Source organism: Athalia rosae, chromosome 4 (assembly GCF_917208135.1).
Source record: "Athalia rosae chromosome 4, iyAthRosa1.1, whole genome shotgun sequence".
In the NCBI taxonomy this organism is placed as follows: Eukaryota; Metazoa; Arthropoda; class Insecta; order Hymenoptera; family Athaliidae; genus Athalia; species Athalia rosae.
In genome coordinates this window covers 5,883,990-5,910,316 of record NC_064029.1, presented here as the reverse complement: position 1 = coordinate 5,910,316, position 26,327 = coordinate 5,883,990, and the positions used below count along the sequence as shown (strand labels likewise).

General features: G+C 40.8%; 7 protein-coding genes across 9 annotated transcripts; 2 read left to right on the top strand and 5 right to left on the bottom strand.

The window, feature by feature from the left end:
• Positions 1-400: 400 nt before the first annotated feature.
• Positions 401-2,844, bottom strand: LOC105692733 (glyceraldehyde-3-phosphate dehydrogenase-like). Its single transcript, XM_012412140.4, has 7 exons — positions 2,767-2,844; positions 2,577-2,700; positions 2,394-2,509; positions 2,054-2,311; positions 1,067-1,227; positions 713-907; positions 401-630 (listed from the first exon to the last, which is right to left on the bottom strand). Exons 1-7 carry the CDS (start codon positions 2,842-2,844, stop codon positions 555-557), a joined length of 1,008 nt encoding a protein of 335 aa, XP_012267563.2. The 3' UTR covers positions 401-554.
• On the top strand, positions 2,336-8,340 carry LOC105692731. The gene is made up of 8 exons (XM_012412138.3): positions 2,336-3,417; positions 4,455-4,663; positions 4,772-5,108; positions 5,372-5,523; positions 6,938-7,043; positions 7,138-7,268; positions 7,345-7,619; positions 7,680-8,340. Exons 1-8 carry the CDS (start codon positions 3,336-3,338, stop codon positions 7,771-7,773), a joined length of 1,386 nt encoding a protein of 461 aa, XP_012267561.2. The 5' UTR covers positions 2,336-3,335; the 3' UTR covers positions 7,774-8,340.
• Positions 8,041-12,796, bottom strand: LOC105692732 (kielin/chordin-like protein). 2 transcript variants are annotated; one of them, XM_048653944.1, is made up of 9 exons: positions 12,552-12,796; positions 10,646-12,353; positions 10,048-10,194; positions 9,795-9,942; positions 9,559-9,692; positions 9,254-9,466; positions 8,987-9,121; positions 8,802-8,858; positions 8,041-8,722 (listed from the first exon to the last, which is right to left on the bottom strand). In XM_048653944.1, exons 2-9 carry the CDS (start codon positions 10,743-10,745, stop codon positions 8,589-8,591), a joined length of 1,068 nt encoding a protein of 355 aa, XP_048509901.1. In that variant the 5' UTR covers positions 10,746-12,353; positions 12,552-12,796; the 3' UTR covers positions 8,041-8,588. The 2 variants fall into 2 exon arrangements, with proteins under 2 accessions (XP_048509901.1, XP_012267562.2); XM_012412139.4 differs by having other exon boundaries at positions 12,556-12,796.
• Positions 12,797-14,105: 1,309 nt separating this feature from the next.
• LOC105692664 lies at positions 14,106-14,884 on the bottom strand. Its single transcript, XM_012411993.4, has 3 exons — positions 14,723-14,884; positions 14,529-14,629; positions 14,106-14,438 (listed from the first exon to the last, which is right to left on the bottom strand). The coding sequence occupies exons 1-3, from the start codon at positions 14,738-14,740 to the stop codon at positions 14,321-14,323; spliced, it is 237 nt and encodes a 78-aa protein (XP_012267416.2). The 5' UTR covers positions 14,741-14,884; the 3' UTR covers positions 14,106-14,320.
• A 1,176-nt stretch (positions 14,885-16,060) lies between these two features.
• LOC110117398 lies at positions 16,061-17,488 on the bottom strand. The gene is made up of 3 exons (XM_020856192.2): positions 17,158-17,488; positions 16,797-16,907; positions 16,061-16,469 (listed from the first exon to the last, which is right to left on the bottom strand). The coding sequence occupies exons 1-3, from the start codon at positions 17,176-17,178 to the stop codon at positions 16,254-16,256; spliced, it is 348 nt and encodes a 115-aa protein (XP_020711851.2). The 5' UTR covers positions 17,179-17,488; the 3' UTR covers positions 16,061-16,253.
• LOC125500615 lies at positions 17,485-18,248 on the top strand. Its single transcript, XM_048653949.1, has 2 exons — positions 17,485-17,639; positions 17,874-18,248. The coding sequence occupies exons 1-2, from the start codon at positions 17,607-17,609 to the stop codon at positions 18,147-18,149; spliced, it is 309 nt and encodes a 102-aa protein (XP_048509906.1). The 5' UTR covers positions 17,485-17,606; the 3' UTR covers positions 18,150-18,248.
• Positions 18,249-19,462: 1,214 nt separating this feature from the next.
• On the bottom strand, positions 19,463-26,285 carry LOC105692744 (ATP-binding cassette sub-family D member). Of its 2 annotated transcripts, XM_048653929.1 has the most exons (9): positions 24,579-26,285; positions 23,941-24,179; positions 23,396-23,764; positions 22,458-22,552; positions 22,184-22,379; positions 21,966-22,063; positions 20,909-21,583; positions 20,666-20,698; positions 19,463-20,573 (listed from the first exon to the last, which is right to left on the bottom strand). In XM_048653929.1, exons 1-9 carry the CDS (start codon positions 25,220-25,222, stop codon positions 20,571-20,573), a joined length of 2,352 nt encoding a protein of 783 aa, XP_048509886.1. In that variant the 5' UTR covers positions 25,223-26,285; the 3' UTR covers positions 19,463-20,570. The 2 variants fall into 2 exon arrangements, with proteins under 2 accessions (XP_048509886.1, XP_012267584.2); XM_012412161.3 differs by having other exon boundaries at positions 19,463-20,698; positions 24,579-26,282.
• Positions 26,286-26,327: the final 42 nt, after the last annotated feature.

Sequence of the window (26,327 nt, the reverse complement as noted above, 5' to 3'; positions counted from 1 at the left end):
AGAAACCACTAGCTCCACTAATATCGCGCTGATCCCCGGAGATTATCGTTTAACGTTTTAGTAACGCAGTCTTCATAGGAGTACGCAAACTTTATCGAGATGGTGCAACCAGACCTCTATAACGATGATTTCATTCAGTTTCAGGAAATCCTCTTAAATCCCAGGTTACTGAACCAGAAGAAAGCGGACTCCCAGGAAATGCAAATATGAAATTTCCAATGACCTGCCTACTCGCAAATTTTCCTGGAGGAAGCGTTAGTTTTTAAACCAAAATTTGGTGTGTTACCCTTTTGGAGCGAGTGTACTCATGCAATTATACGGTACATTTACTCCAATCTTTTCTGTGCCTGAAATAGTTCATTCATCCTCGAACATCCGTAACACTACTGAGATACCTATGTCGTTCTCAGTGAAATATAATTCAGTTTCAAACTGTACATGACAATATATAATGAAGAAAATTAGCAATGATTAGTATTGAATTCAAAATTAAATCATCAAAGGACTTGCATGGATTCAGCAAACTAATGAATTCCTCTCCCCTGGGTTGTTTGTTATCCCTCGTCGATTTTCTGCATAAAATCAATCATGTCCGCAACGCGATGTGCATATCCATACTCATTATCGTACCTTAAATTTCAGGTCTTTAATTATATCATACTCAGAAAGATATTTTCAATTGATCTGAGATTAGTTTACAGTTCTCGTTTACCATGCGACCACCTTTATGAAGGTGCTCGTTTGCGGGATCCCAGCTTTAGCATCAAACGTGCAAGAATATCTCGTGTGATTGAAATCCGAAGAGACACAGTCATCCTCGGTGTAGGCCATAATATCCTTGAACTCACCTTCGGACGCCTTCTTCATTGCTCTTTTGACTTCGTCGTAACTCGTCGGTTTCGAGACCCTTAACAGATTTGGAAACAAAAATGTAATCAAGTTTCTTTGCATACATTCACCTCAGCAATCGCATAAGTTTTCAATGAAACCTTGATTAGGTATCGCTCTTATCAGTTTTATGACTGCGAATATAGTTTATTCTCCGATATATTTACGGCTTACTAACCGAAAAGTAATATCACACACAGAAACATTCGCAACGGGTACGCGGAATGCGATCGCTGATATTTTATCCTTAAGTTCCGGAATGACCTTCGCCAAGGACTTAGCAGCGCCGGTTGATGTGGGAATGATATTCTGGCAACAGCTACGGCCGTCCCTCCACAGCTGCTCATGGTTGGAAAAATTTTATCATTCATTAAACTGCCGAGGTGGATATTGTTCTTCGTCTTTCTAAGTGTAGTGCCTGAGACGCGGGTAAATGACTAGAATAATTTATAGGTTGATTGCGTAGCTCAGAGTTCACTATCAACTACGAGTATGATAATGGGGGGTGGTGTGAAAATGTTTAATTTCGGTTACCGAAACTAGAAAAAATTATTTTATATGCGCTGATTCAGAAAGCAAAATTGCACCTCAGACGCATAGTTGCGTAAATTTTCGCAGGAGCAGCTGAAATGCTGATTTAATGTAGGTACAAGTACGGTTCCAAAGCATCAGCTGTGAAATTCCAAGATTATTATCTCAACGAAGTTAACATGAAATCACAGCATCCACCTATTTCAACAGACCAGGAACTCCACGTAACTCAAATAACAATTTTATCAGTATTTTAACTTTCACGGTAGATAAAAAAACGCTTACACACGACCATCATCTAAACGTATGTCACTCCTTATTTATGGTTGTAGAAGTATGACATGAGATAGTTGCACAATTCTTTTTATCATCATTATAATGGGGTATCTAATTTACCTTTGAACTGTCTAGATTCGAAAACATCACATCTTTCTCTAATTCCGTGTAGAAAATAAAATAAGCTGCTAAACCAATTTCAAAAAGAGATGCCCCTATGGAATATATTGGTAACTTTGCAGTTGGCGCAAAAAATATGCAAAGGTAACAGTTGCGAGTAATTGCATCATGTGGCAATAAAATGAATCTACTACTGACTGTAGAAGACCCGGAATTATTCATATTAAATTTTCGTTACCTTGCCAGTGGGTCCGTCCAACGTCCTCTGCGTAGCCGTAATAGCGTGTATGGAGGTGATCATAGCTTCAATGATTTCAAAATTGTCATTCATCACTTTAACAATTGGCGCAGCACAGTTGGTAGTGCAGGATGCAGTTGAGACAATATTTCCCATTGTTGGGTTGTAACATTCGTGATTAACCCCGAAGACGTACATTGGGACGTCAACAGAGGGGGCAGTTATCAGGACTCTCTTCGCACCACCGTCGATGTGCAGCTAATCGTAAGGTTTCAAGTAAACTAAGTTCTGTCATCAAGTGCATCTGAGATGCACGTGTTAAAATCAAAACTTGACTCACACTGGCTTTATCAAGAGTTGTAAATATCCCCGTAGCCTCGATCACGAACTTAACACCAAAGTCATTCCATCCAATTTTACTGGGCACCTTTTCCTGAGACGTTGAAATTTTTCTCTCTTGCGAATTGTGGGATCAAGAATGAATAATCCTCGAATCAAGCAGAATTATCACAACACAAATTACCTTCAATGACAAGTGAGGACTCTTCGCAAGATATTGATCCCGCAAACGGACCGTGTGTTGAATCGTATTTGAAAAGGTACACCATGTAATCTGCGGCAATGTAAGGATCGTTGATGTGTCTCACCTGAGGATTAACCGGATATTTTTCATTCACGATCATGAATCAATTTGGGACATAAAATTGTCTCACGTCTAAACCATTCTCGAGACAAGCTCTCAGACACATTCGTCCGATCCTGCCGAAACCGTTGATCCCTATGGCAGTCATTTTAGGGGATGATTATTCAATGAATAATTCTAGATCGTCAGTAATGTTGATTATTCGCTCATTCTGCAAAAATTAAACACTGCCGATAACTGTCAGAAAGCTGAACAACAGTACACTGACTGAAAATTAGTTGGCCCTGCCACGTGGGTGTTTCATATTTGAATCTGTTTTTAAATGGCGTTTGGCACCAGCGATCTCACGCTATGTTCTCGTCGATGAATCGATTACATTTCTCAAGATCTGAATGCTTCGTACTGGTTCGCGAACACTGTCAACGCATTTGCGTCCTCGTGGTCCATGAATCTGCCAGATCGTTTTTTGGGTTGATGCTGGAAAGTGTACCTTAGACACTGGTTGAAAATATTGTGCACTTATTGTTAGGGAAACGGCATAAGTCTAGACTGTTGGACAAAAATACAACCGGGAACCACCCCTGTCTTGAAAAGACAACACCATAACAAATTGGGGGACAACAAACTTGGGTCATCATCATGAAGAAAGAAACAGTAAACAATATGATAAAGGCTTGCATCGTATCGCGTAAGGGTGGCGTTCTTCTGAAAGACATTGACAGTGAGTACCTTGATGATTTATTCATATTTTAAGCTTTAAAGCAAAGGGTTTGAACCACTTGTAGATTCTTACTTACACTATATCTACAGAGCGGACAACGTGAAATTGCGCACCCCATTTGCACATGCGCGACCGTCGGCATTTGTTTCGCAGAATGTCCAACAACACTCCGCTTTCAGATTTAGCTGTCAAATACAAGGACCTAACCTGAACTTTTCGATGAGTGTATTTCTGTCGACATTTAATTAATCTCTCATTCAATTGATCAATTTTATTTGATGCTATGCCACCCTACTTATCTGTGTGTGGTTTTGTGTCGCATTATTCACCTGACACAACATACCTCAGTCATATTTAAATACGGCGATCTCAGCTGTATTGGTGATCGACAATTTGACAGCTACAGCTGAAATCTGAGGCTGTTGGTACAACACGCTAGCAGCTGATGAATTCGGCTGTCGTTTTGATTCACGCTTGCGCACAAAATCTGGGTGCGCAATTTCACGTTGTCCGCTCTGTATATCGTCCTTTGATGTTTTCTGCGTATTTTCGAAGTCGAGATGTTCGCAAACTTTTTTGGATGTATCTGCGAAATTTGGTAGATTAAATCTGTTCATCAATCATTCAAAAATCAAATCAATCATTACCGAATATCGAAGCATGATTATTGTAATTACACTATTACCTCAGAAATTCATTTTATCAATAATTTTGTAACAAAGGGTTATTTATTTTCATGTGAAATTTCACTAGTTGTAATTTTCATTCCTCTACTATTTCTACACGTTATGTTATTTTCACCTATCATTCGCCCACGACTTGCGATAATAGAAAAAACAGGTCCAGCCATTCCAGATTAGGTATGATTACCATCAATAGTAAATAATCAGGTAGAATGTAGATCTATAAATTCTCTATGTAACATACATCGAAAATGGTGTTTACATCTACTGCGAAGGTCCATAATAGTGAGGGATAGAAAAACCAATAAGGTACAATGTGCCGTTGTCGGTATTCACGTACTTATTACTTTGTAGGGGAGTACGAAAGTTTAGTAGGCGAACGTATACCGTACACTGCGTTGGGATACAAAACTTTGTTGGATTACATAACTTCAATCGACTGCGTTGATTTGAAACAGAATTTTGTTGGGGACCAAGTGCTTTCCGTATGTGATCCGAAAATCGCTCATATCGACAGTCTTGTTAAAAAGCAAAAGAATCCTTCGAATCGCGGACCGCCCAAGGTATCTTTTATTATCATTTTATATTTCGTTTTTTACTAGAGGTTTAGATATATTGTTAGAAGTCGTAATTCATCTAAAGTGGAATTTTATTTCGTGGTCCCATTGCAGAAGAAAGGTTTCGGGAGAAAAAATCGTTCCCCGGTACCTTATTACAAGTCTAGCAGATACGGTAAAAAATCACCAGATCATCGTCCGCGTTATAAAGAATCCCGAAATACCGCAGAATTCGGACCCAACAAATTTAAGAACAACACAAGGATGGAGTACGCCCAATCGAAGTGGTATTCCGATAGAAACTGTTTTAGATCGAAGGATTATTGGACTAAGGAGAAAAAAGAGAGCAGGCAGATAAATCGTTTGGATAATTTCAATGCTGGGAGACCAGGAATGCAGTATTACGACGATGACTATAACGATAACTTTGGCAAAAAACATTCTTCTAGGGGTATGTATATTAATTGTGTAGCTCGAAAAGGTCCATTCGAAAATTTTCAACGACTTTCTTTCATGTTTACTCTGAAAAACCGTCCTTCTCGTTTATCGCCGATTCATTCGCATTAATCCCATAGTTTATGTCGATTGGTATCTACTATCACATGTCTCATGTCGTCGAACTAACACCCGCTCTGAATTTCTCATCCATGTTCGAAGTTTTAAACAGCTGCCGAAATAATATATGACGATGTGTTCAATCCTTAAAAAATTTAGACAGTTCGAAAAATAATTCCTGGAACTCCAAGTCGACGTCAATCAGTAATATCGAAATTGAATCTACGTACAATCCTGCAAGATACCGTGAATCTGAGCAAAATTCAAACTGGCGATTCCGGATTCAGGTAGCTGATGGTGGTTCAACAATGGTGGGTAAATCTCACACTATGATTGATTATGAGTTGGACAACCGACGAAACTTGCAACAAAATATGAATACGCCGGTGAATCATAGGCAACGTCCTCCAGGTAAGAAGTAGTTGTGCCCATGCAGGACGAATTATCTTCCTCTCATCACGCATCCGTATCATTCCAATAATTTTTAATCATCTTGGGTCAGCACGTACACTCCTCTACCGTGATATTTCCCATTCAAGAATTTCAAAGTTTCAAATTGAAAATCATCATCAAATTGTTGGTTTGTATGGTTTAGGTGATCGCCCCATTAACACTCCTTTTCATCGCTTCGGTGGTTGTTGTCCAGTTCATTGTTTGTGGTGGGCAAGCCGTCACACTCGAGAGCAATTACCGTGGCCTGCAGAGTTGTCAAGGCCTTCGTTCGACTCTCCATTTACGCCATACGCGCCTACGCCACCACCTTATTACCCTCCGTACTATCCACGAAATCAATTAAATTTCGCGGAAGATATTATGCTTTAGAGCAAGCGCTAGATATCTCATGAAGTTTGTTTAATTTACCTGACCATCATAATTTTTTATTTTCTAAATATCGTCCAGACGCAACGTTACGTTGGTAACGTCCTACTGCTTTTCGCTTGCACTTTTTCCAAATATTTCTACGTCATGATACTTTAATATGTGTATTTTTCTAAATACCTTGTCTAAATTTTCACGGTTTTAGAAAATTGACTCTCATTGACCAACTCTTTTTTTATTCGCGAAAAGAACACGATCTACTACTGATGTTTTGTAAAACCCTATTTTTTTGAGACACAACGATACGTAATTGACCTACCTTAACGTAACCGGTTTTGTAACTTCTTTATTTTAAACGTTACCTAGTAAGTAATTCAACCTATTTTCTTTGAAAAAATATTTGAAGCCAAAGTGTACTTGAATGATTTCCAATTACACTATTTATTCTTAGCGCGTGCGCGTGTTGTATACTATAATAAGATCGTACTGTTTAATTTTTTGTATGTACCTGTAGAATTGTCAACTTTATATGTTAATCTGTACGCATACAGCTGTACTTATAACATTTCATAACATGTATTTTATGAAAGTTGTACGTCACCTGATATCTTGTCTACAGACTTGTCTATCCAAATCTATATAATTGACAATGAATAAAAACCAAAGATGTAGACTCCTGATTATTATTTCCTTTTTCTGATTCAAAATCATTGAACGTTGTGCATGCATGATTTCCCACTCGATCCATGTCGCCATGTTAAATCATACAGCTCTCTGCCGTCGAGTTCTCCGTTCCGACGAAGGTAAGTCTTTGGATATTCTGCGATATTACCAAATAATACTTTTGACCATAGAAATATTACCTGGTTCACTGATTAGAAACAATCATTCCTCAAATTTTCACAGGACGTATCACTGCAGCCATTGGTAAATGGACACCAATTAATCGGTGATGATTTTTTTCTTCAATTAGCAAAAAAAAATCTTGGAGCTGAAACTTGGCGAGCAGAAGGTGATCTTATGATTGTAGATTGTAGTGGTACGAACATGTAGGATATCAGTGTAAAATTCTTGCATATAAATCAAATTCGAAAATTTTATTACAGCTCGTAGTGCGATCAAATGCGGCTTATGTATTTCTGGTCAAACGATCGACGAATGTCGCCAAAGATTGGAGAAGACCCAATATTTATCCGGTAGCGTCGTGATTTTATTAGGCGCCGTTGATATATTCAGAGTATGCAGTGTTCGTTAATCATTATCGTTATCTCTCCGCTTGTATGCAAATGATCGCATCATTTGTATTTCTATAGGGTAACAGTCTGGATAGAATGGTGACAGAGATGAAGAGGCTGTTGGAGGTGTGTAGAAACAGATTCAATATGTCCGAAATAATACTGTGCACGATCCCTCCCCTGGCTAATTACTCGGTAAAATGCGACATGAGAAAACTGTCCGTATTTTATTCGTTCAACAATTGGATCAGGCTGCAGGGAGATTTCGTGTCCCAATATCAGTACAAAATCATCGACTTATTTGAAATATTTACAACTGCGAATCATCGGACTCTGTATGATTACTTTCAAAGGTCAGTATCAATCACATTCTATTTTGCCAGCATTTTATTTTACCTCTAATTTCCATATAGTGATGCCACAACGGTGTCCGGGTGTCCCTACCCACATGTGTTATGGAATATCAGTGGACGCCGTGTAGTAATTTCGCTACTGCAGCGTCTTTGATCGGTGAGAAATCAGATCAGTAGATTGTGTATTGAAAACTCGTCGAAATTTGTCGTGCATGTCAATTCAGTGCGACGTTTTATAGAATTCTGACATAAATTCTTTAATCATAGTATAGAATTTGAAAATTTGGCAGTGTGTTTAGGTTCAGCAATGTGTAATTTTTTTAATATTTTTCTTGTATTACAATGATGTTAAGAAAGCCAGACGCTTATTAGACAAATTTATGAGGCGCTATTTCCTAGATTTAAGAATTTAATCGAGGCATTTGGTATTGAATAATTTATTTGTATATAATTTATTTGTAGGAATTTCTTGTAGCTATATAAACTTTATCATCATGTTGAATACGTTCAGAAATTACGGAATATGCAGTTGTCTTACGACTAGTTTAATGCACTAATTCTAAGATTACGAAATTGTATATAATAATACTCTGTATATTCGCTGTTGGAATTGCTAATCACTCGGTGCGAACCAATGATTGTGATAATCATTTTCGCGCAGTGCGCTCATCAGCTCGAGTTTGACATCAATTAAATAATCTTTACAGTACATTCTTGCCGACATCTCGTGTGAATTTATTTACCGTCATGATCGATACCGACGAATCGTCAGCCACACAATAAATAACGATCTGAAATACTGATTTTTCACTATTCTAAACGTGCATCGCATATAAATAGTACATGTGAATGTAGTTTAATTCATTCAATACTTGTTCGTATTAAAAATCATTGCTCATCCGTTCATAGTAAAATTTGTTTGGTATGGTTCATAACGAATGGATTCTTGATTTTCATCAAAACTTGCAGTTAGCAGTCAGGTTTCATGTGGCAGAGCAAGTATGGCGGCACCTGGCACTCGCATTCTATGCATTTCTCTGTTGGCCTCGGGGCAAGTTTATCGTCGATTCTCAGGATGTTCTCACCGAATTTACAGGATTCGTCTGTCGGAAAATCGATAGTTTCATTCATTATTAATAGTTACTCTACTACCATTGCCGAGTGAATATTAAATAGACATACCTGGCTTCGGCGCGATTTTCGTGGGTACGTTTGAGATTACCTTGTCGTTTTCATCGGCTGAAAATAGACACGAAATCATAAATTATTTGCAATTGAATTTTAGAACGATGACATTCGATTACTCTAAATAACGGTGGATCAGCAAGCGGATTATCGTCTTGACGTATAAAAAAATTTAATCTCACGGCAATGGAATGCAATTGGACAGCAACGACTCGTGTTGTAGTAAACGGGAACACATCCCTCTCGAATTTGTCTGGTGTGTTCTATAACGGAACCACATCGTACTTCCCGGCACCACGGCTCTCCAGATTCTCCGGCTGGCGATAAGAGATAAGAAAAGAGAAGTGAATTCGTAAATCATGTTCACTATTTTTGGATAACGGCACGCTAAACCGACTACTGAAAATGAAGAAAGAAAAACTCGTGGGATTCCGGAGCCATAAACGAACCTGTATATCCGGGCTGACAAATGCAAACTTTGCAAGGTTGATCCTCCAGATAAAATTCCTGACCCTCCACGTACGTTTTGTTGTCTGCTGTTACGCACTTCGCTAATTTTTTGGGTTCTGGTCCAGTCGAATTTTTTGCATCGGCATTCTTCGTGTCAGTCACACTTCTTGTCTCGTTGCTGTTATTGTCATCGTCGTCATCGGCGTCGTCGACTGTAGAATGAAGAGAAAATTCATCGTTAGTAAAAAAAGAAACTAAAAAAATCTCAGAATTAATTTCGATCAATTAATGAAGGATCACTAACTGCAAACAGTTTCCGAAGCGCAGCATTCGTCGTGACTTTTTTTCGGTACGCATTTAAGCAGTTCTCCATTTTCGTCGTAGGAAGATTGTTCCTCCAGAGGACAGTCGACTACGGGGCACCTGAATACGGCCATTCTGCGAAGAGAATAAAATTCCCATTTAATTGAATCCGAGCTTTGTAGATTATCGTATTTATCCCATCGGTAAGAATCGATATTAATGTTAACCATGGCTCACTTTGAAACGTTGAATCCAGGTGACGGTTCCTCTAGGGTACAGGTACAGTCGATGTCGCAAGGGTTTCCGGTGTCGTTCAACGTTGTACCAGGCGCAATTGATTCACCGCGAAAATGACACATTTCAGTATCGGCCTCTTCAAAATTCGCTGCATGAACATAAGCCGATATGATTATTAATGTAATCGATTCGGACAGAGTTATTGATTTCGTTGTATTGATAAAACCGCATGGTTGGGGAGGACAGCTCTTACCACAGGTATAACGAACGGGGCATCGGTCCTCGGGATTTTTGAAAACTGGTCTGCAGCCCAATTCGTCGTAATAACTTTTAGGAATTCCTGGGCATTCGACGTCCGTTGAATTGGTCACATTTGCAGAAGCCGTCTGTGACTTATCACCTTCGATAGAAAAAACCGTAAATATTATCTACGAGTACCTCTGTGAATAGTGGAAAATTCAGTCACGATTCATCTCGCGATTGTCAGATAAATATACATGTATAATCCGCGCGAGGTTGAGGACACGCTTGAAACCACGTATGTATAAGACATATGCAGGATACACAGAGGTCGAGAGATTCCAGAATGCAAATTTTTTAATGCGGATCATAAATTCTGACGTAATAGAAGTTGTCATTGACATTGTTAACTGCGAGAAAGCTGTTGGATTATCTCGAGTTTCTTGTAGCGTTTATTCTCACTTGTGTCTCGCGTAATTGTTTTTTTTCTGCCAAAAATTCAACCCTAAGTATTTTCACACGCAAACTCAAAAATACTGAACCCGACGGTTTCAGGACCATCGAAATTCAGACGATCTGCGGGAGATAAGAATCGTTTGAAAAGTAGGTACCTGATGGTTCGCTCGGATTTGGATACCCCGCGATTTCACTGATCGAGATAATAACCAGAGCTGCTAGGCTGAGGTAAAACGACTTCTTGAAGTCCTGCATTTTCCTGTGGGCACGAACGCACTTTATTTGCACCTATGGACCGACAAAACCGTAAAGGTAGAAGCGCATGTAGATACTGAGAGGTGGGCAGCTCCGCAGCAGTATTTAATCAGCGCTGCCCCGCGCCTGTCCGTCCTTGTGTCACCGTGACGAGTTCAGGACCAACCTTGCCAAATCCCCCGTCTCGGTAATTTTTAGTTCTCGATGTTTCAGGTGGTTAACGTTAATGAAATATAAAACAAATATAGCCTTGAGGGAGATAATACCGGCAATATCGTTTGGGCTTTACAGCCCTCACCGATGATGAAAGATAACTCAACTGCCTGTCCTGAAGTGGATTTACCTACCATATGTAATAGCTGCAATACTGAGAAATATGAATATTTATTAAAAAAATGTCACGGACTACTCGTGTCGTCGTGGAATAATACTTGCTAAATTTAGTATCTTCAAAAACTTGTTTCTTCGGATTGTTTCGCTTGTACGTTGAACAACCATGTACACTGTTCTTGCGACTAATTATTCCTCCGCTACATGCACCAAAAATTATTTACGTTGCTTGTTATCAGTTCATTATACCCGTGTACGTACATGAGTGCATACCATGCAACCGAAAAGAAAGTCACATCTGAATCTGAAACGTTACAGTGGAAAAATGTATAGGCAATCCCTGGATATGCATTTCAAAAATTCATTCACGTCATATCTTAATTGGGGTGTTTTTTATTTGACTTCATTTCACTGCACTAAATATCTATAATCCTTCGTCGACCGTCCGTAGTTTTCTACACGACGCGCAGGATGCCACTTAAAAATATTATTCATAGAGAAACCGGTGAGTCGTATGTTTGTTTCGTCATTAACGTACTCGCTCTATGTGCATATGCGTTGCACTGCATATCGATTATGCTATTCTAATTTTACATTCCGGTTTACTTATTTGCATAAGATGTTTTCTTAGGTGTAATTCTTCGCGAGATAAGTGTCAGTTCTCCGTTATGGATCAGAGGACACCACAAATAGATTACGTATTTCACGTTCGTTTTATGATCGATATCTGATATATTTTTCCATTACCTTGCAGGTAATTTTTTTAATATACCTGTAAAAATAATCAGCTAATAGACTTGTTTTTATCTTATTATTTATTTATTTATTTATCTATTAATTTTCTTAAATAAATTTTCATTGCACTCGCACTCATTCTCATACATGAAACTTCTTTTTTTTTGGTTTCTCTAATTTTCATAATTAAAGTAACTTGTCAAATTAAACTCCGTTGGTGTAAGTCCGTTGTTTCCTCGATTGCAGGAAGTCGTTGTAAAGTTCTTCGTAACCTCGAGGATGCGCTTCGACATCGGGTTCAGGTTTAAATTCGTAGGGTGTCTCTCGAGCCCACTGTCCGCTTCTGAGTAGCGTGAACAATTTGCTAGGAGTCAATTCCGAAAAAAAGTTATTCAAATGTTCACGAATATGGTCGGGAATCGCGTTGCTGCTAATAAGAACGTCGGCGCTTCCATCCTGTAGACTTCGATGATTATTCAGGGACCTTGCCGCCTTCGAAACGGCGGGGGTTGTCAGGAAACACATCGCACAAACGCAACCGACCTAGGAAATGAAGTGCAGAAATATTCCAACCTTATTATTTTGGCCACACAGTCGACGAAGCTTCGACAATACACGTTTGACTCGTGGAAAAAAAATCTTTCAAATTTTCGAATTCACTCTCGATTAAGCTGAGCTCACTTGTTGACTGAAATAGAACTTCGAATAACGAAATATTGGTACAGAAACTGTACAACTTACGTACGAAAATAATTGACGAACTCATGGTTCCTGACGTTACGACTTGGAGATTTTTTTTTTGAGATGTGACCACGAGTCGAGACAGCGTTATAATCTACAGGTTGAACCGGCCCAGTCGCCGAGATCGGTAGAAGAAAGTGAGTTTGAGAGAAAGCTAAACGCCAACGTAGTGTGTTCTTCGAGCACTTCAAAACCTCGACGATCTTCAACGCCCATCTGAGTCTTCTTCTTCGGACACTCTGCTTATTCCTACAGACGTTTTGCTGTGGCACAGCAATGGACCGAGGAGTGGTGGAACGTGTGAGCTTTTAATGGTATGATTTTTTATACGTCCGCATCGTTCAGAAGGAAATCAAATCGCAATGAACTTTTATTTTTAATCGCATTTGAATGATTTGCTTCGCGTATAAGGAGCATGGAAGAGCCTTGGCCTTCCTTTTTTATATTTTGAAACGATAAGATGAAGCACGTGAAGCAATATACCTAAGCAATTCTTTTCACGTTCTGAAATGAGAAGGCAGCTCTTCACGTAATAGCCAATTACGAAGTCACGTGAAGTAAAAACTGTACCGAATAATAATTTGGTTGATCATGTATTTTTTCGGTCATGGTTACTGAAAAAAATGCACGGGCCGTCGGAAGTAAAACGTAAATTGTTTGATAAGTGGGGCACATAAAGAAGAAAACAGTGGAACCAAAAATAAAACAAAAAACCTGAAACTTGTTCGAAACTTCAAAACTTCCCTCCTACGTTATCTTCGTGACATGAAAGTTGTTTGCTTCAAATATTTGGAGTTGCCATAATCCTATTTAGCATATTTAAGCTACCTCATTATTGAGGAACGATTTGAATTTTCACTTTCGCCGGAGATCGTCGCAACGACCTTCACCGTTTTGAAATTTTAGACCGTACATACTTATAATTTGACGAAAGCGCAAAAGGAAGAAAAAATTTTTGAACGTAAGTGTACGACGTTCACTTTCGCTGTTTCAAAATCGACGATTTTTACATCATTATGACGATGACGAACGAAAATATACCGTGTAAAATTGAAAATTAAATCGATTGCCCTTCGCGTGACCGTGAATATTTCGGCTCTCGTTTCGTTAATGTTACCATAACTTTTCCATTGATTTAAAGTAGGTTCAAATAAAATCCATGAAAGTCATCGAGCGGTCAGTTATACATACGTTTATAGGGCGACGTTTACGTAAGTTAATGGCGATCGTTCGCCACAGTGATACAAACAGGAAGTTGATTCTTCGACCGATACTTCCGCCAATATTATACCCGTACGTTCGTGACACAAATGTAAAATGCAATCCTTGATTCATCACGCCCTCAACCGAATGGAATATAATAGAAACTCTGCATAAAGGTAGGTATAGAGGACTCACGTAACGCACAGTCATAGGTATATCCCAATACCGTCCATCCAAAACGATCATTTGTTCAATTTTCCGGCACATCTACGAAACGTTAAAAAATTCAATTGCTCCCGTGAAATCATAACGTAGGTCAAGTGAAAAAGATATAAATTATCGGAGAGCGAATTTGTTTTGTATACTTGTTTATTGGAGCTTATCGTTAGCACTGTCAATTATGTACAAATTAATTTTTTGGCATACACATTTGAGAGTAGAGAAATAAATACTACGTATATATTATCTTGACATCGCGGTATTCATTTACCATAGCGCTTGGATCAGCCTTTGAAATAGGCTGCGGGTTAATTCTCTCGTCATTTCTATCCGACCAGTCTAGTCTGCTAGTGGATGCCCTCAAGTGCGCTGTAGGTTTTATATTGATAAAGTTCCGGTCCCCCGTAGCCGTAGAGAAGTCTTCCTCGTCCGTTTTCATCGTAATATGGATAACGGTACTTTGGCCTGTTATTTGAAACAACAAAACATAAAACCGGAATAAAACTTCGTGAATTTTCGTCAACAGTTTCAACGGCGGTATCGATATAGACTCACCTTTCAAAGTATTGGAAATTCGGGGCTTTTGGCTCAGGTACCGTTGCAAGAATTTCACCAATTCCACATACCAAAATTGCCGCGACGATCAGCACCGTCCACTACGAACAGAAAAAAAGGTCGGTCACTCTTGTATCGGGCACAACACCAAAAAAAAAACAAAAAAAACCGAAAGTACATCACTTCCGACTTACGCATGAAATTTTCGCCATTTTAATTTAGCGTGCGGTTGTACGAGAATTCGAAATAGAAAAAAAAAAAAAAAATTGCATGAACCCTGAAAACTAATCCCAAGCCTGGTGCATCGGCAACTAACGTATAGTTGTGAGAAATGCCTTAAGACAGGCTACCGAGACATCGGAGCCACGCAAGAGTGAAAGTACTTCGAGGTTTGGTAGGGTCGAAGCGCACGGAACCGGTGGGGATCGGTGAGAGCCGATCGTCAAGATTCCAGCGTATAAATATGATCAGGTTTTCTTCCGAATTGTAAGCCTTATGCTTTTCGGAGGCAAACGACCGTTATGTGAATTTTTATATGATAAAATACGTATCGCTTACCTAATCGCGTATAAGTCGGAACCGTTTCCTGTTCGTCTACACAACGAAATGATCGCCTGGATCGTTAATCGATCGGCAGAAATTTATTCATGTATTCAATTCCGAAACCACCTCATCGTATTATACGAATTAAAGATCGATTTGGATCATTATACCGTGGCTCGCCGCTGATTAATGAGTCTTTTATCGCCTGCATTCACAATTAAAGAGTTCTACCGTAATTTTGGTAAGCGACTGAATCATGCGGTTAATTATACGATCATTTAATGACCGATGATATCACGTTTTTCCTCCCAGACGCATCTCACTTTGAGAAGGGCGTCTCGCAAACTGTGATTTACCTACTTACACTGATTATTCAAAAAATTGTGGTTACCAAAGTTGAATTTTTTTACCCTCAACTATTCCCACCGCATAAATTTTTTTTTTTTTTCACGTATTCACAGTTTTTACTTTCCGTTGGATTTTTAGGAATCGCATTTCACTCAAGACCGTGTTACGTAATTTTATTGCACCGTCTTCTGACAATGTTCAGCAGAAAATTTCAGTCCGAAATTATTAAAAATGCAGCACATGACGTCGATGGCCACGTGTTCATTCGCGTGGGATACGTGACCAGACACACGGCACGGTGATGGAGACGCCGTAGTTTGACGTCGCGAATTTCAAACTGGTCTCGAAGAATCACATTTATATCGAATAACATTACTGACAAAGATTCGACCGATTCATGCCGAACGACGTTAATTATTGTACCTAACTTTTCCACGCCATTTATCGGGCTGGCAGTTACAAGTCTTTTTTTTCATTCATTGACGTGAATTTTTTATCTACATGAACAAGTTGTTCGGGCAAACGTAAACACTTTGCGCAATTAATGAGCGTAGATATAAAGTCCTGTAATTGACGAATCCAGTATAAGAAAATATCGTCTCTGTTGAAAAGGAAACAATCAGAGATGAAAGGTACACACATATATAAAATAACTGTATTTTGTGGATTTTTATATACACATGACTCAAAATCAAGATTTTGATGATAATAGTTACTCAGTTATGTACACTGTATTACAAGGACTTTTGCAGATGAAATTTTAACGGCGCTCTTCGCTTTTAGTCGCCCCGCAGCATCTCGTTTCAATTACAAATCAGGTTGAGCGTTCAGATTTCAAGGGCGTGGATGTTGGCGACCCAGAGTGGCGGCTTCCCAGGGCGGCAGTATGACTGCAGGTTTATTAACTGAGCTAGTTTTTGGCGTAACTCCGTTGTCGTGGATCCCATAGCCCAATCTGTCGATGAGATCACGTCCCTGCCATCCGTTCAGTGCCTCGAATTGAACTCTTCTCAATTTACCCACCTCAGGATCGAAATCCCATTCGGTTTTCTGTGGACATTAGGGTGTAATTTGACAGTTTTTCATTCATTGACTCACAGTTATTTCGTTACAAAGAATGTGCCGCGATTTTACTCTTTGGCCAATGCAACCGACGTGACGGACCGGTATCGTATTATACGATTCCGGGTTATTTTTCAAACAGTTTTAATTTCAGAAATTGATAATTCACTTTGCGGATTCTGAGAATCGAAATTCGACCTCGCCCCAGTGTCAATTTATTTCCAACGATCGAATGATCAATCAATTTACATTCACATCTTCGACCGTACAACGATTTTAGTCCCGATTTTAATACTTACAATGTCTTTTTCATACCTCGTGAATTAATGGTATTCCAGCCACATTGTCTTGCAGCAGTCCGTGAACGATGTTGAAGATCCCAGCCCCCTGTGCGGGATATCCGCGGAGGATCGTCACCGCTAATATCTGTAATCGTTCATGTATACAGGTATCATCAGATGAATCATGATGAATTGTATTGTTAACTCATGCAACTTGGTGCTGCCGGGTGAAGCCAAAGGTAAAGATTCTATTGCGAGGCTAATGAATAGTAAGACCTTCGAGGAGGCGTCGAACCTTCGCTTTCCGCGAACGGAAAGAAGTACCGGAAGGAAGAAGACATTTGCGCGGTCTAAAATGGAAGTTCCAGAAGGTTGAAATTGAGCAAGAAACTTACCAGAAACAATTTGAAGTCCATGTCGTCGATTGGCACGTATCAACAAAAATAGAAAGCCCGGTATAACGATGCTGTTGGGAAGGTTACGAAAGCACTCCGAGTCGTCCGGAGAATATCAAACTACTAAAACACCGACAGCTTCGGTAATACCCGCGCCATAGCAAGCGAAAGAGAAAGGATGAAAATTACGCGCTGTATTATAACACGACCCAAAGGTGGCATCCGCCCTTCTCGAAAAGAAATTAGCGCCCCAAGAAACCGGCGACGATCCGATCCGCGGATCGAATATTGATTGCTCGAATGAATGAACGAAATCATTGACAGTCGATGCAACTACCGATCGAAATGGAAGCCATAAAGACCGCTCGTACCTATTGTCTGCATTCGACGTTTCGTCTTCACCGGACATCGAAGGGGAACTCGAAGACCTCAGAAACTGATTGTCGGCCATGAAATTTACAACGGGAATTTCATTCGTTGTGGTAAGCTGCTGTCGATCTTGCATGACACTGAGGGTAACTGAGATCTTTAAAGTGATACGGCGGTGCCGTTACAGTGTTAACCGTGTTGGAATTTTGTACAAAACGAGGAAAAAATCAGCACAAGGTCGTACCATTGGGGGTTTTGATTTTACGACCGTTGAAATAACTTGAAAAAAAAAAAAAAAAAATGTGTGAAGTTAGTAGAGAAGTTAAATAAATGATATATGAGCGCAGGTGTGTTTCTGGTGCTCCGGAATCGCTGATGGGAATCCTTATGTGACAAAATGGTGGTCACGAGGGGTAGCCACCGTGAAAAATTTCGTTCTCGGCTTTCCACCAACACCTTGGCATCGAGAAGCTGCTTGGCGATTCGAGTTTGACCCTGACGCAGGACTCCGCAAGGCGCCCGATTATCAACGGCATTTCGGACACCGTGGGGAACGCTTGATCGAACTTCTTGGCTCTGGAGCGTATCGCCCGGGAAACGGTCAGAGTTTTTCACGGACTTAGAAACTGTGGACACTGACCCGCGTCATTGATGGAACCCTTGAAAATTGTCTGATCTCGTTCGTTTGCTATTAACTCCTAGAGCGGCACCTGTTCCCTTTTTTTTTTGTTCATTTTCTATCAAAGAAATCGTAGTCCACTTTTCCAGTAATTTGTAGGCCTTCGAAGTGCACGTGCCGTAATGAAATAAGTGCGCCGAACTGGAGCGTCATGCATCGTCGTTCTCACGCGATTTAATCTAGCCAACTATGTCCCATATGTTTCTGGCAGAAAATGGAATGATTCACACGCGCTGCAATTACCGAACATACAGGTAGAGATTCGTGTACATTATACATATTATATTTTTATACATTTCCCGACACTGACTGACAATCATCGCGATGACACTAAATACGGTGGGTGAAAACATTCGATAGTTGTTAAGCTCGGAGCCGTATCATTAGACAGTTGTTACCTGTATCAACGAATAAGGAACTAATTATTTCCCATAAATGATATTCTGTTAAATTGTTCGAATAAAATGATAATAACGGATACCCGTTCGGCCCCTCTATACATTGCCCAGACCACAACATGCATTAGTAATTTTGCATGAAAAATTCAGTTCGCCGATATAGAAAGGTACTCATCGGAATAAAGTGGATAGTTATAATAATTGGATGGTAAATTGCATATTCGAGTCCAATCAAATAGCCTTGGATTATGAACCCCCGTTCGCGTGTAATAATATTGGTTTCTTGATAATAAAGCCCGTGTGAGACGTAAAGTAACTGCAGATCGCGTTGGCCTACAAACGTAAATCGTATGTGTGCATAATGCTCGGACAAATAATTTGCCGCTAGTATACGACTGTGCATTTTCGATATGCGGCATATATTAGCAAATTCTTATGAATTTTGACTAAAAAAGGAATCGAATAGGTATGTAAATCGACCAAGAATTGTAGCGAATTATTGAATATTTATGTTCTACCAATTGTTCAACTTTTCTGGACATCCAAAAATTATTACTTACCGGTTTATAAATACATCCACTGCATTCTTGGACTGCGGGCGCGCGATGAATTTTGATAACGTTGAGCCACCAGTTCGGGTTACATCGTGGCGTGAAAAATGAAACGGCTAATCGTGAACCGATCAATAAATTCTTGTCGAACCATCGAAAGTGAATTCGAAGTGGACGAAGAATTGGTTTTTTCGTTTATAATAATATAAATTTATCTTTATTCCGTATTTTTAAGATAGATTTCACAAATAAAGCAAAGCCGTATAACGTAAATTTATCCTAACGAAACAATTAAACTCGTGGCAATATATATATAATATTTCATTTATATAATTTTTCAATACTTAGTTACATAAAATTGATGACAATCTTTGTGATTATTGTATATAGTGTAGATATAGATAGCTAAGTAGGTATATCACATGTCCATAGTACACGCGCGAGAACATTGAATCATCGTGAAAAAAAATATATATATATATATTACACGTTTGCCTTCGACCGTGTTAACAAAATAACTGAATCACTTATATTTACATTTAACTCGATCTTTTTTATTTATTTATATTCATTTTTTTTTGTTTAATATTCAGGTATAACCCTGTTTCGGAATTATGTCCCACGATTTTCACGAGAGAAAAAAAATACTTGAACGCAAGCACTCGTTGCGCGAATATTTAATTCGTAATTATAGACTTGCGTATATCACGAGGCACTTCAAATGTAATCACCAAAGCGAATTTCATTATCTGAAATCACAAGCCATTCTCTGTATACAATTAAACGTGATTATGTCATCTATGAGTCGTTATACTCCACTGGTTTAATTTAGGTGAATTATTTATTAATTGGTTTATTGGAATCCCGTGCGTAAAGTGCGATCACAAAACTTGCGATGGTTTTATGTGTCACGTGAAATTTTCCATCGTGTGTCGGCGTTATGCAATCTTCGATTATCCGCATTGATCGGAGTGAATAATGTAGCACTTTCTTCTGTTCCTTTCCTGCCGAGCATTCGAATTCCCTAAAACCAGAATCTGCTCTCCGGGAAATCAATCGAGTTGATCCGCTCGTTTCGTCGACCGTTAATAAAAGGTCCACAACTACGGTGTCTGTTAATGGGAACCAACTTTTGATCAACTCTATAGCAAAAAATGTCGAATCTCTTTCCAGAGGAATCACTGAGTCACTCGATTATCGCGGCTTCGATCACACGCGATTGTTTCCTAACAAAAGAAATAATTTTCTTCACTTCAGATGCCGCGGTAAAGGATATACTATGTTATCCTTGAGTGGCTCCGAATTCGTTGAACAGTTAACACGACTCATCGACGAAGATGATTACATCCGTTTCCCGTTGAAACTTCTGAGTCGTGAAAACCGTCGGGTCAGGTGAACGCAGCTGGTGGATCACGTTCACTACAGGAACGTAAATTTTTGTCAAGTATAACATTTCCATCGAAACTCACGTCCCTCTCAACTAGAGAAAATACGATTTAGCTAATACCGACCGGACTATCCTTGGCAAGCATGTCGTGAAGTTCCTGCGAAATGAAAATTTTTCAATAGATATGCGCGATTATTCGAATGCCTCGAACATCGAGCATTTTTAATTTGACCGCGAAGGTGACACAGAAAATGCTGATAACGTAATACAAGAGTGTCGGGTTTCGAGAATGAAACTATCAATTAGCAAGTCTTGCTCGGACGTTTATATTTGAATACAGGATTGAATTGAAATTTGCGAGACTGACCTGAAGTCTGTGATGATGGTGAGGTTCCTCTTTGTCCTTGTCCTGTTCTTGATTCGCCACCTTGGCCTGAACTTCTGTTTGGTTTAATGGGCCAAGATCCCAGCCGCCTTCCCCGTCGAAGCGTAGCAAAAGTTTGTGAAACCTTGACAAAGAGGCCACTCGGTGAGTAACCGTTAATAACGTGATTCCCATTTGTTTGGCAGTTTCGTAAACTGTTCCTTCCGCTTCCATACTGACGGCACTCGTGCACTCGTCCAAAAGAGCGTATCTCGGCGCGTGGAAGAACAAACGAGCCAAAGCGAGTCGCTGTTTCTCTCCTCCGGAAAGCGTCGAGTCCCAATCACTCCTTGAATCGAGTCCATCCGCTTCACGTTCGGCGAGACTTCGCAGGTCGACGAGATCGAGGAGATGAAGAAGGTCCTCGTCGGACGACGTTCTGCTCGTGGAGTCGGCCGGGTACGTAATCTGGTCCCTCAACGTTCCCACGGTCATGTAAGGACGCTGAGGTATGTAAAACAGGGTGGGTTTCGCTCCGTCGGTGGTGAATTTTCCAGTTTCTTTTGGACGGGTCAATTCGCCGCCGTATACCGGCCATAGACCAGAAATAATTCTGAATAGTGAACTTTTCCCGCATCCGTTCGGTCCCGTGATCAACAAGTGATCGCCTGGCTTGATCTGTGACGGGCAAAAATATCACAAGGTCAAACGATTCGTTTTGGCAAATCTTGTCTTTTGTTACAAGTTAGCCTCGCCGATGAATTCGAACACTACAGGTAACAGCAGCGCGATGAAGCGTTTATAGAATATTCATACATCGTTGGTAAGGCGTTCGACAGATTACGTGTCGATGTTATCAAGTTTTCGTACAGGTATATTATTGAGCAACGAGTACGTGGGCATTTGCATGCGTGTTAAATAAACCCGAGCTCGAGTGTAATAATCAAAGGATCAGCGAGTCGCGATCAACGGCCCATGTCGCGAGACTTGCGATCGCCTGATCTATTATTAGGGTGAAATACATATGGCGCGTGTCTCTCTAATGTTACGGAGAACTTACCCGCAAAGTTATACTTGGCACAATAACTTCGCAGTTCGGCGTTACGACGGGAACGTTGGTGAGTCCGATACTACCGTCGGTGCTCTCGCGAACTATGCCTGCGCGAATAAAGAGAGAAAATATCATTGCCAGATAGATTTTTCACATTCTAGATCGAGCGGAGGATTCGCCACTCGTCGCGATTCAATCCCAACTGTTATTCGTCAGGTATATCTCACCCTTGATCTGCGGAACTCCGTGCTTAAACTGAAGTATATTTTCGGCGGATCTCGTCGTTTCGCTGCCGACATTTCCAGCGATCGTTCGATTCTGACCTACGACCACTCCCTTTTGGTATTTGCACAGCGCTGTATCTTTGAAAACGTCCAACATTTCGCCAACTCTGGATGTGTAACCGGCCAAGGCTACAGCTTCCTACGGATTCAACGGGTCGTTAGAGAGTGGAAATTTTTCGATCGTTGGATGATCGGTGATCTAGGTGAGTTATCAAACCTTGTATGAGGACATCAGTCTCTCAACGGCGTCGGCACCGGAGCTTAGGAGGTACTTGGAGGTCGTAAGGTACTGCGTCCTCTCGCTTACGCCATCTGAAAAACATTTTTCACTCCTTACCGGACCCTTTCGACGGTTAATTCCCAAAAAAGTTCATCAAAAGTGCGCGGTGAATAGAAAGAAGATGGCGACGATTCGTTGCCGCGAAAAGTCTGCAATACGCGCCGAGGCAAATAATTGTAAAACGCAGAATCGGTAGAACCTTCTAATTTCCATTAACATCCACGAATGCGTCATAGAAAATTTGTGACTTGAGTTCCTTATTTTATTGTAATGCGATTTGAAAAAATGGGCACGAGGTGTTATCGCGGGATTGGTGAAATGTCACATATCTTTTTAGGTATCTATTTCTATCGTTTATTTCTCTTCTTCTTCGGGCGATAGAATAAATTATAAATTTTCTGACCGACTAATTTAATCGTATGGCATTCGGAGCGAGTCGCGATTTCGCTTCAACTCACGCTCCCATTTGCCCCCCCAGAGGTGCAGAGAACGTCATACCGGTGAAGCCGGTTTCGGTGCGTGGATGTCGGAATATGAAATTTTCGGTTACAGGAATGATGATAAATAGCATTCACGTTGCGGTAACTCGGCGAACGAGATCTCGGATCAACGCGTGCGACACGGTGACGCAAACTGGACGAAGAAGCGATTTTTTTTTCTTTTCTTTTCGAATTATACACGCGTTTGCCAATGTCATCGTCGTACCGCGTGTCGAAGCACTTGCTCGTGACTTCGCGCGCGGGACTTTTTCAATGATCGTTGCGTAACGCGCATCGGTAGCGTAATAACCGGTATAAAACAAACGAAAACCACGACCTTCGTAGACGAATATTTTCCGCTGGCGTGATAAAAGAATCGTGACAAGTACTACTCACTGTCGTCGTTCGATCTTTTGGAGGAGGACATCACCGGGAATAGAACCGGCAACGCGATGACGAACAGTCCGGTTCCAGACCATACGTACTTCATGAGGAACTGTTCGAGCATCACATACCACAACTTCAGCCTGAGTACTCTTCGCACGTGGACGACCAACGAGTCGTATGCGGAATTCAAATTTCGAAGTTCGGCGTCTTGACCGCCGTAGAACGCGATCTCTTCGGCGTGAGCGCTAACTCTTGCGTGGGCTTGTCGCAGACGCCCTCGTCTGGATGCTTCTTCGGCCACCAATTGACCGAACTTGGGCGATGCCATTCGCAAAACTTGACCCGTCAAACCTATAACTGCTGTGGCCAGTAGGGGTCCTTAAAAAAAAATCAAATAGTAATTCGTCACAAGGTCGATTGAATTATCGTGGTAATGGCAATTACGCGAGTATAAATTTTATAGTTCGCGCGATGATTTTTACGGCCGCGAGTACGGGGGGCCATTCATCCGTGAGGTAATGTATAAGGGAACTTGTCGAGCAGCTGTTGCGTACCTGGAACGGTCCTGGAACCCATACGGGCTGAGAACGAGGCCAAAGCGATACCCACAAGTGCACAGTCTAACAAAGGTTTCGTAAGACTGGTGTAGAGGTGAGCGACGGATGTGGCCAACTCGGACAAGTCATCGGTTAGACGTTGCTCGGCACCTCCGAGTCTCGAGTCCAGAGCTGATACTCTGTAGTAAGTCTGTTGACTCAGGTACATTTTGTAGGCATGTTTGACGAGTCTTCCTCTGGAGGACCGATCGTATGAAAAAGAAGGAGAAGACAAAGGTTTGACATAATCATATGACGATGAGAAATTATCATTTGCGCATTTTCAACCACGTGAGTATACAAAATTCAACACGAGTATTTTTACTTAGATAATCCGAGAGATACTTGTAAGAGATAAACGTGGTAGTACGAGGGACATCGCGATAGCATTCCGCTTTTTGTCATTATCTCATCCGTTTTGTGATTGATCTATATTCAACGAACGTTCAAAGTTCAAAGAATGATCAGTTAACTCTTATCGCGTCAACGATACGGTGTATCTCTTTTTTGTATGTCTTATTATATTTTTTTTTCCCTGTACTCCGCATCACCATAGAACCATTCCCTCTCTTTTTTTCGAAGCGTACAATTATTACCTGAAACTGAGAGCCAATCGTCCTTCGAAGTATCGAATGGCGGAGTTAACAAAGGTCGCCGGTAAAGCAATGCCGAACCATCTGACCAACATCCATAAAAAGCCCCAGCCGTCCCGTAGTACAATTTTTTTAACAATGCTGCCTTCCAATGTTGCGACATAAACCGAAAGAAACGTCCTCGCTAGAAGAGCCAACGTAACGCAGGTCAGCAAACCCGTTTCCTTGGTCCTCCATCCCGGTATCATAATTTTCAGCAACGTCATTAACCGATTCAAAAATTCACGGTCCAATCCATTGCCGCCGGTGGCTTTGTTCCCCGTTGACGAAGACGGTGGTGTTGATTCGTCACCGGGTATTGCACCGTTTTTATCATCGTTCGGCTTGCTGGTGTCATCCTTAACGTTGTTATTGTTATTATTGTTAGTGCTTTGTCGAGGGTCGGAATTGTCCCGGTTTCCGTTGCCGCTGCACAGACTAGACGCCTTCTTTTTTGCCCTGGCAGCTACCTGATTCAGGTAGGGATACCCGAGTCTGAGAAGGTAGAGGGTAGTCAACGCCCCGACAACCCCCTTGGTCAATTTTTCCTGGGGTATACCGTATCTCGCCGATGTTTTGTCGATCAATTTTGAAAATACCGACGACATTATGCACACAAACTGTACGATATACGATCACTGATCTGTACGCATTAAAATTTCACTCGATGGGGGGTGGCAAGTAAAGTAGAATATTTTCTAGTCGGTATTTTATTAGTTCGCTCTTTTTGAACGGTATACCGGTATATATCACGGCGAGATTACATTCACATGTACAACTGAACACGATGTGAAACTGGAAAGTTCGTAACTTCCTCCTCGTCAGCAAGCACTCTCTACTGTTTTAGATCGCTTCATGATCGCTGAATAAGAAGGCGAATTATCACCGTTGTTGAAATCGAAATGAACGAGAACGAAAAAAAGAACAATTTATGTATATACTTGTGATATACATATACCACTTCCCGGCAGACACCCACTTGACCGAAGATAACAAAGGTACACACCGTGCGTATCGTGGTACGTTGGTTTTTGTCGAGTTATAATCAGCTGGCTTTACTCCTCAGCAGCTGCTGCCGCTATCAGAAATGTTATAATATTAAATATGTGTGTCACACCGGAGTCGCAATTGAACTTGAAAGTAACTTCAGCTGATTGTAACGAGAGGTTGTTTTTTTTTTCTTTCTTTTAATTCTTTTTTATTTTTTCTTTTTCTTTTGAAAATCGAACGACCAAGACGGAGCAGCTGCAGTCTTATGAGCAGTAAGCAACTTCGCCCGGAGCGGACGGAGCGATTCTTTAGCCCAAGCTTAAGCTGCTTGTTCGACGACTGCTCACGTTGAACTGCCCCACTAACGTTCTTCCCGCTTAACTCACTCAGTCAGTCATGGACTCGGTTACACACGGTCTTTTTCTGCTGCTGCTGCTGCTGCTGCTGCTGCTGTTTCTCCTGTAGATGATTACTCACAAGCACGCAAACTCACTACCACATACCGTCGTCGGACGTTCAAGAGGAGGATGGAGGTCGGAGCGCGGAACGTGGAGCGTGGAGAGTCGCGGACCGAAACACGCGCAACAAGTATCTAGCTCTGTCTTTTTTGAGTCAGCATGTAATCACCGTGTTTACGAGGAGGACAGAAAAGCGACGAAGTCGGCTCTCCGTGTTCGTTTCATTCCTATTCGTAAACTCACCGCTATCGCGATGGTAAGTTCG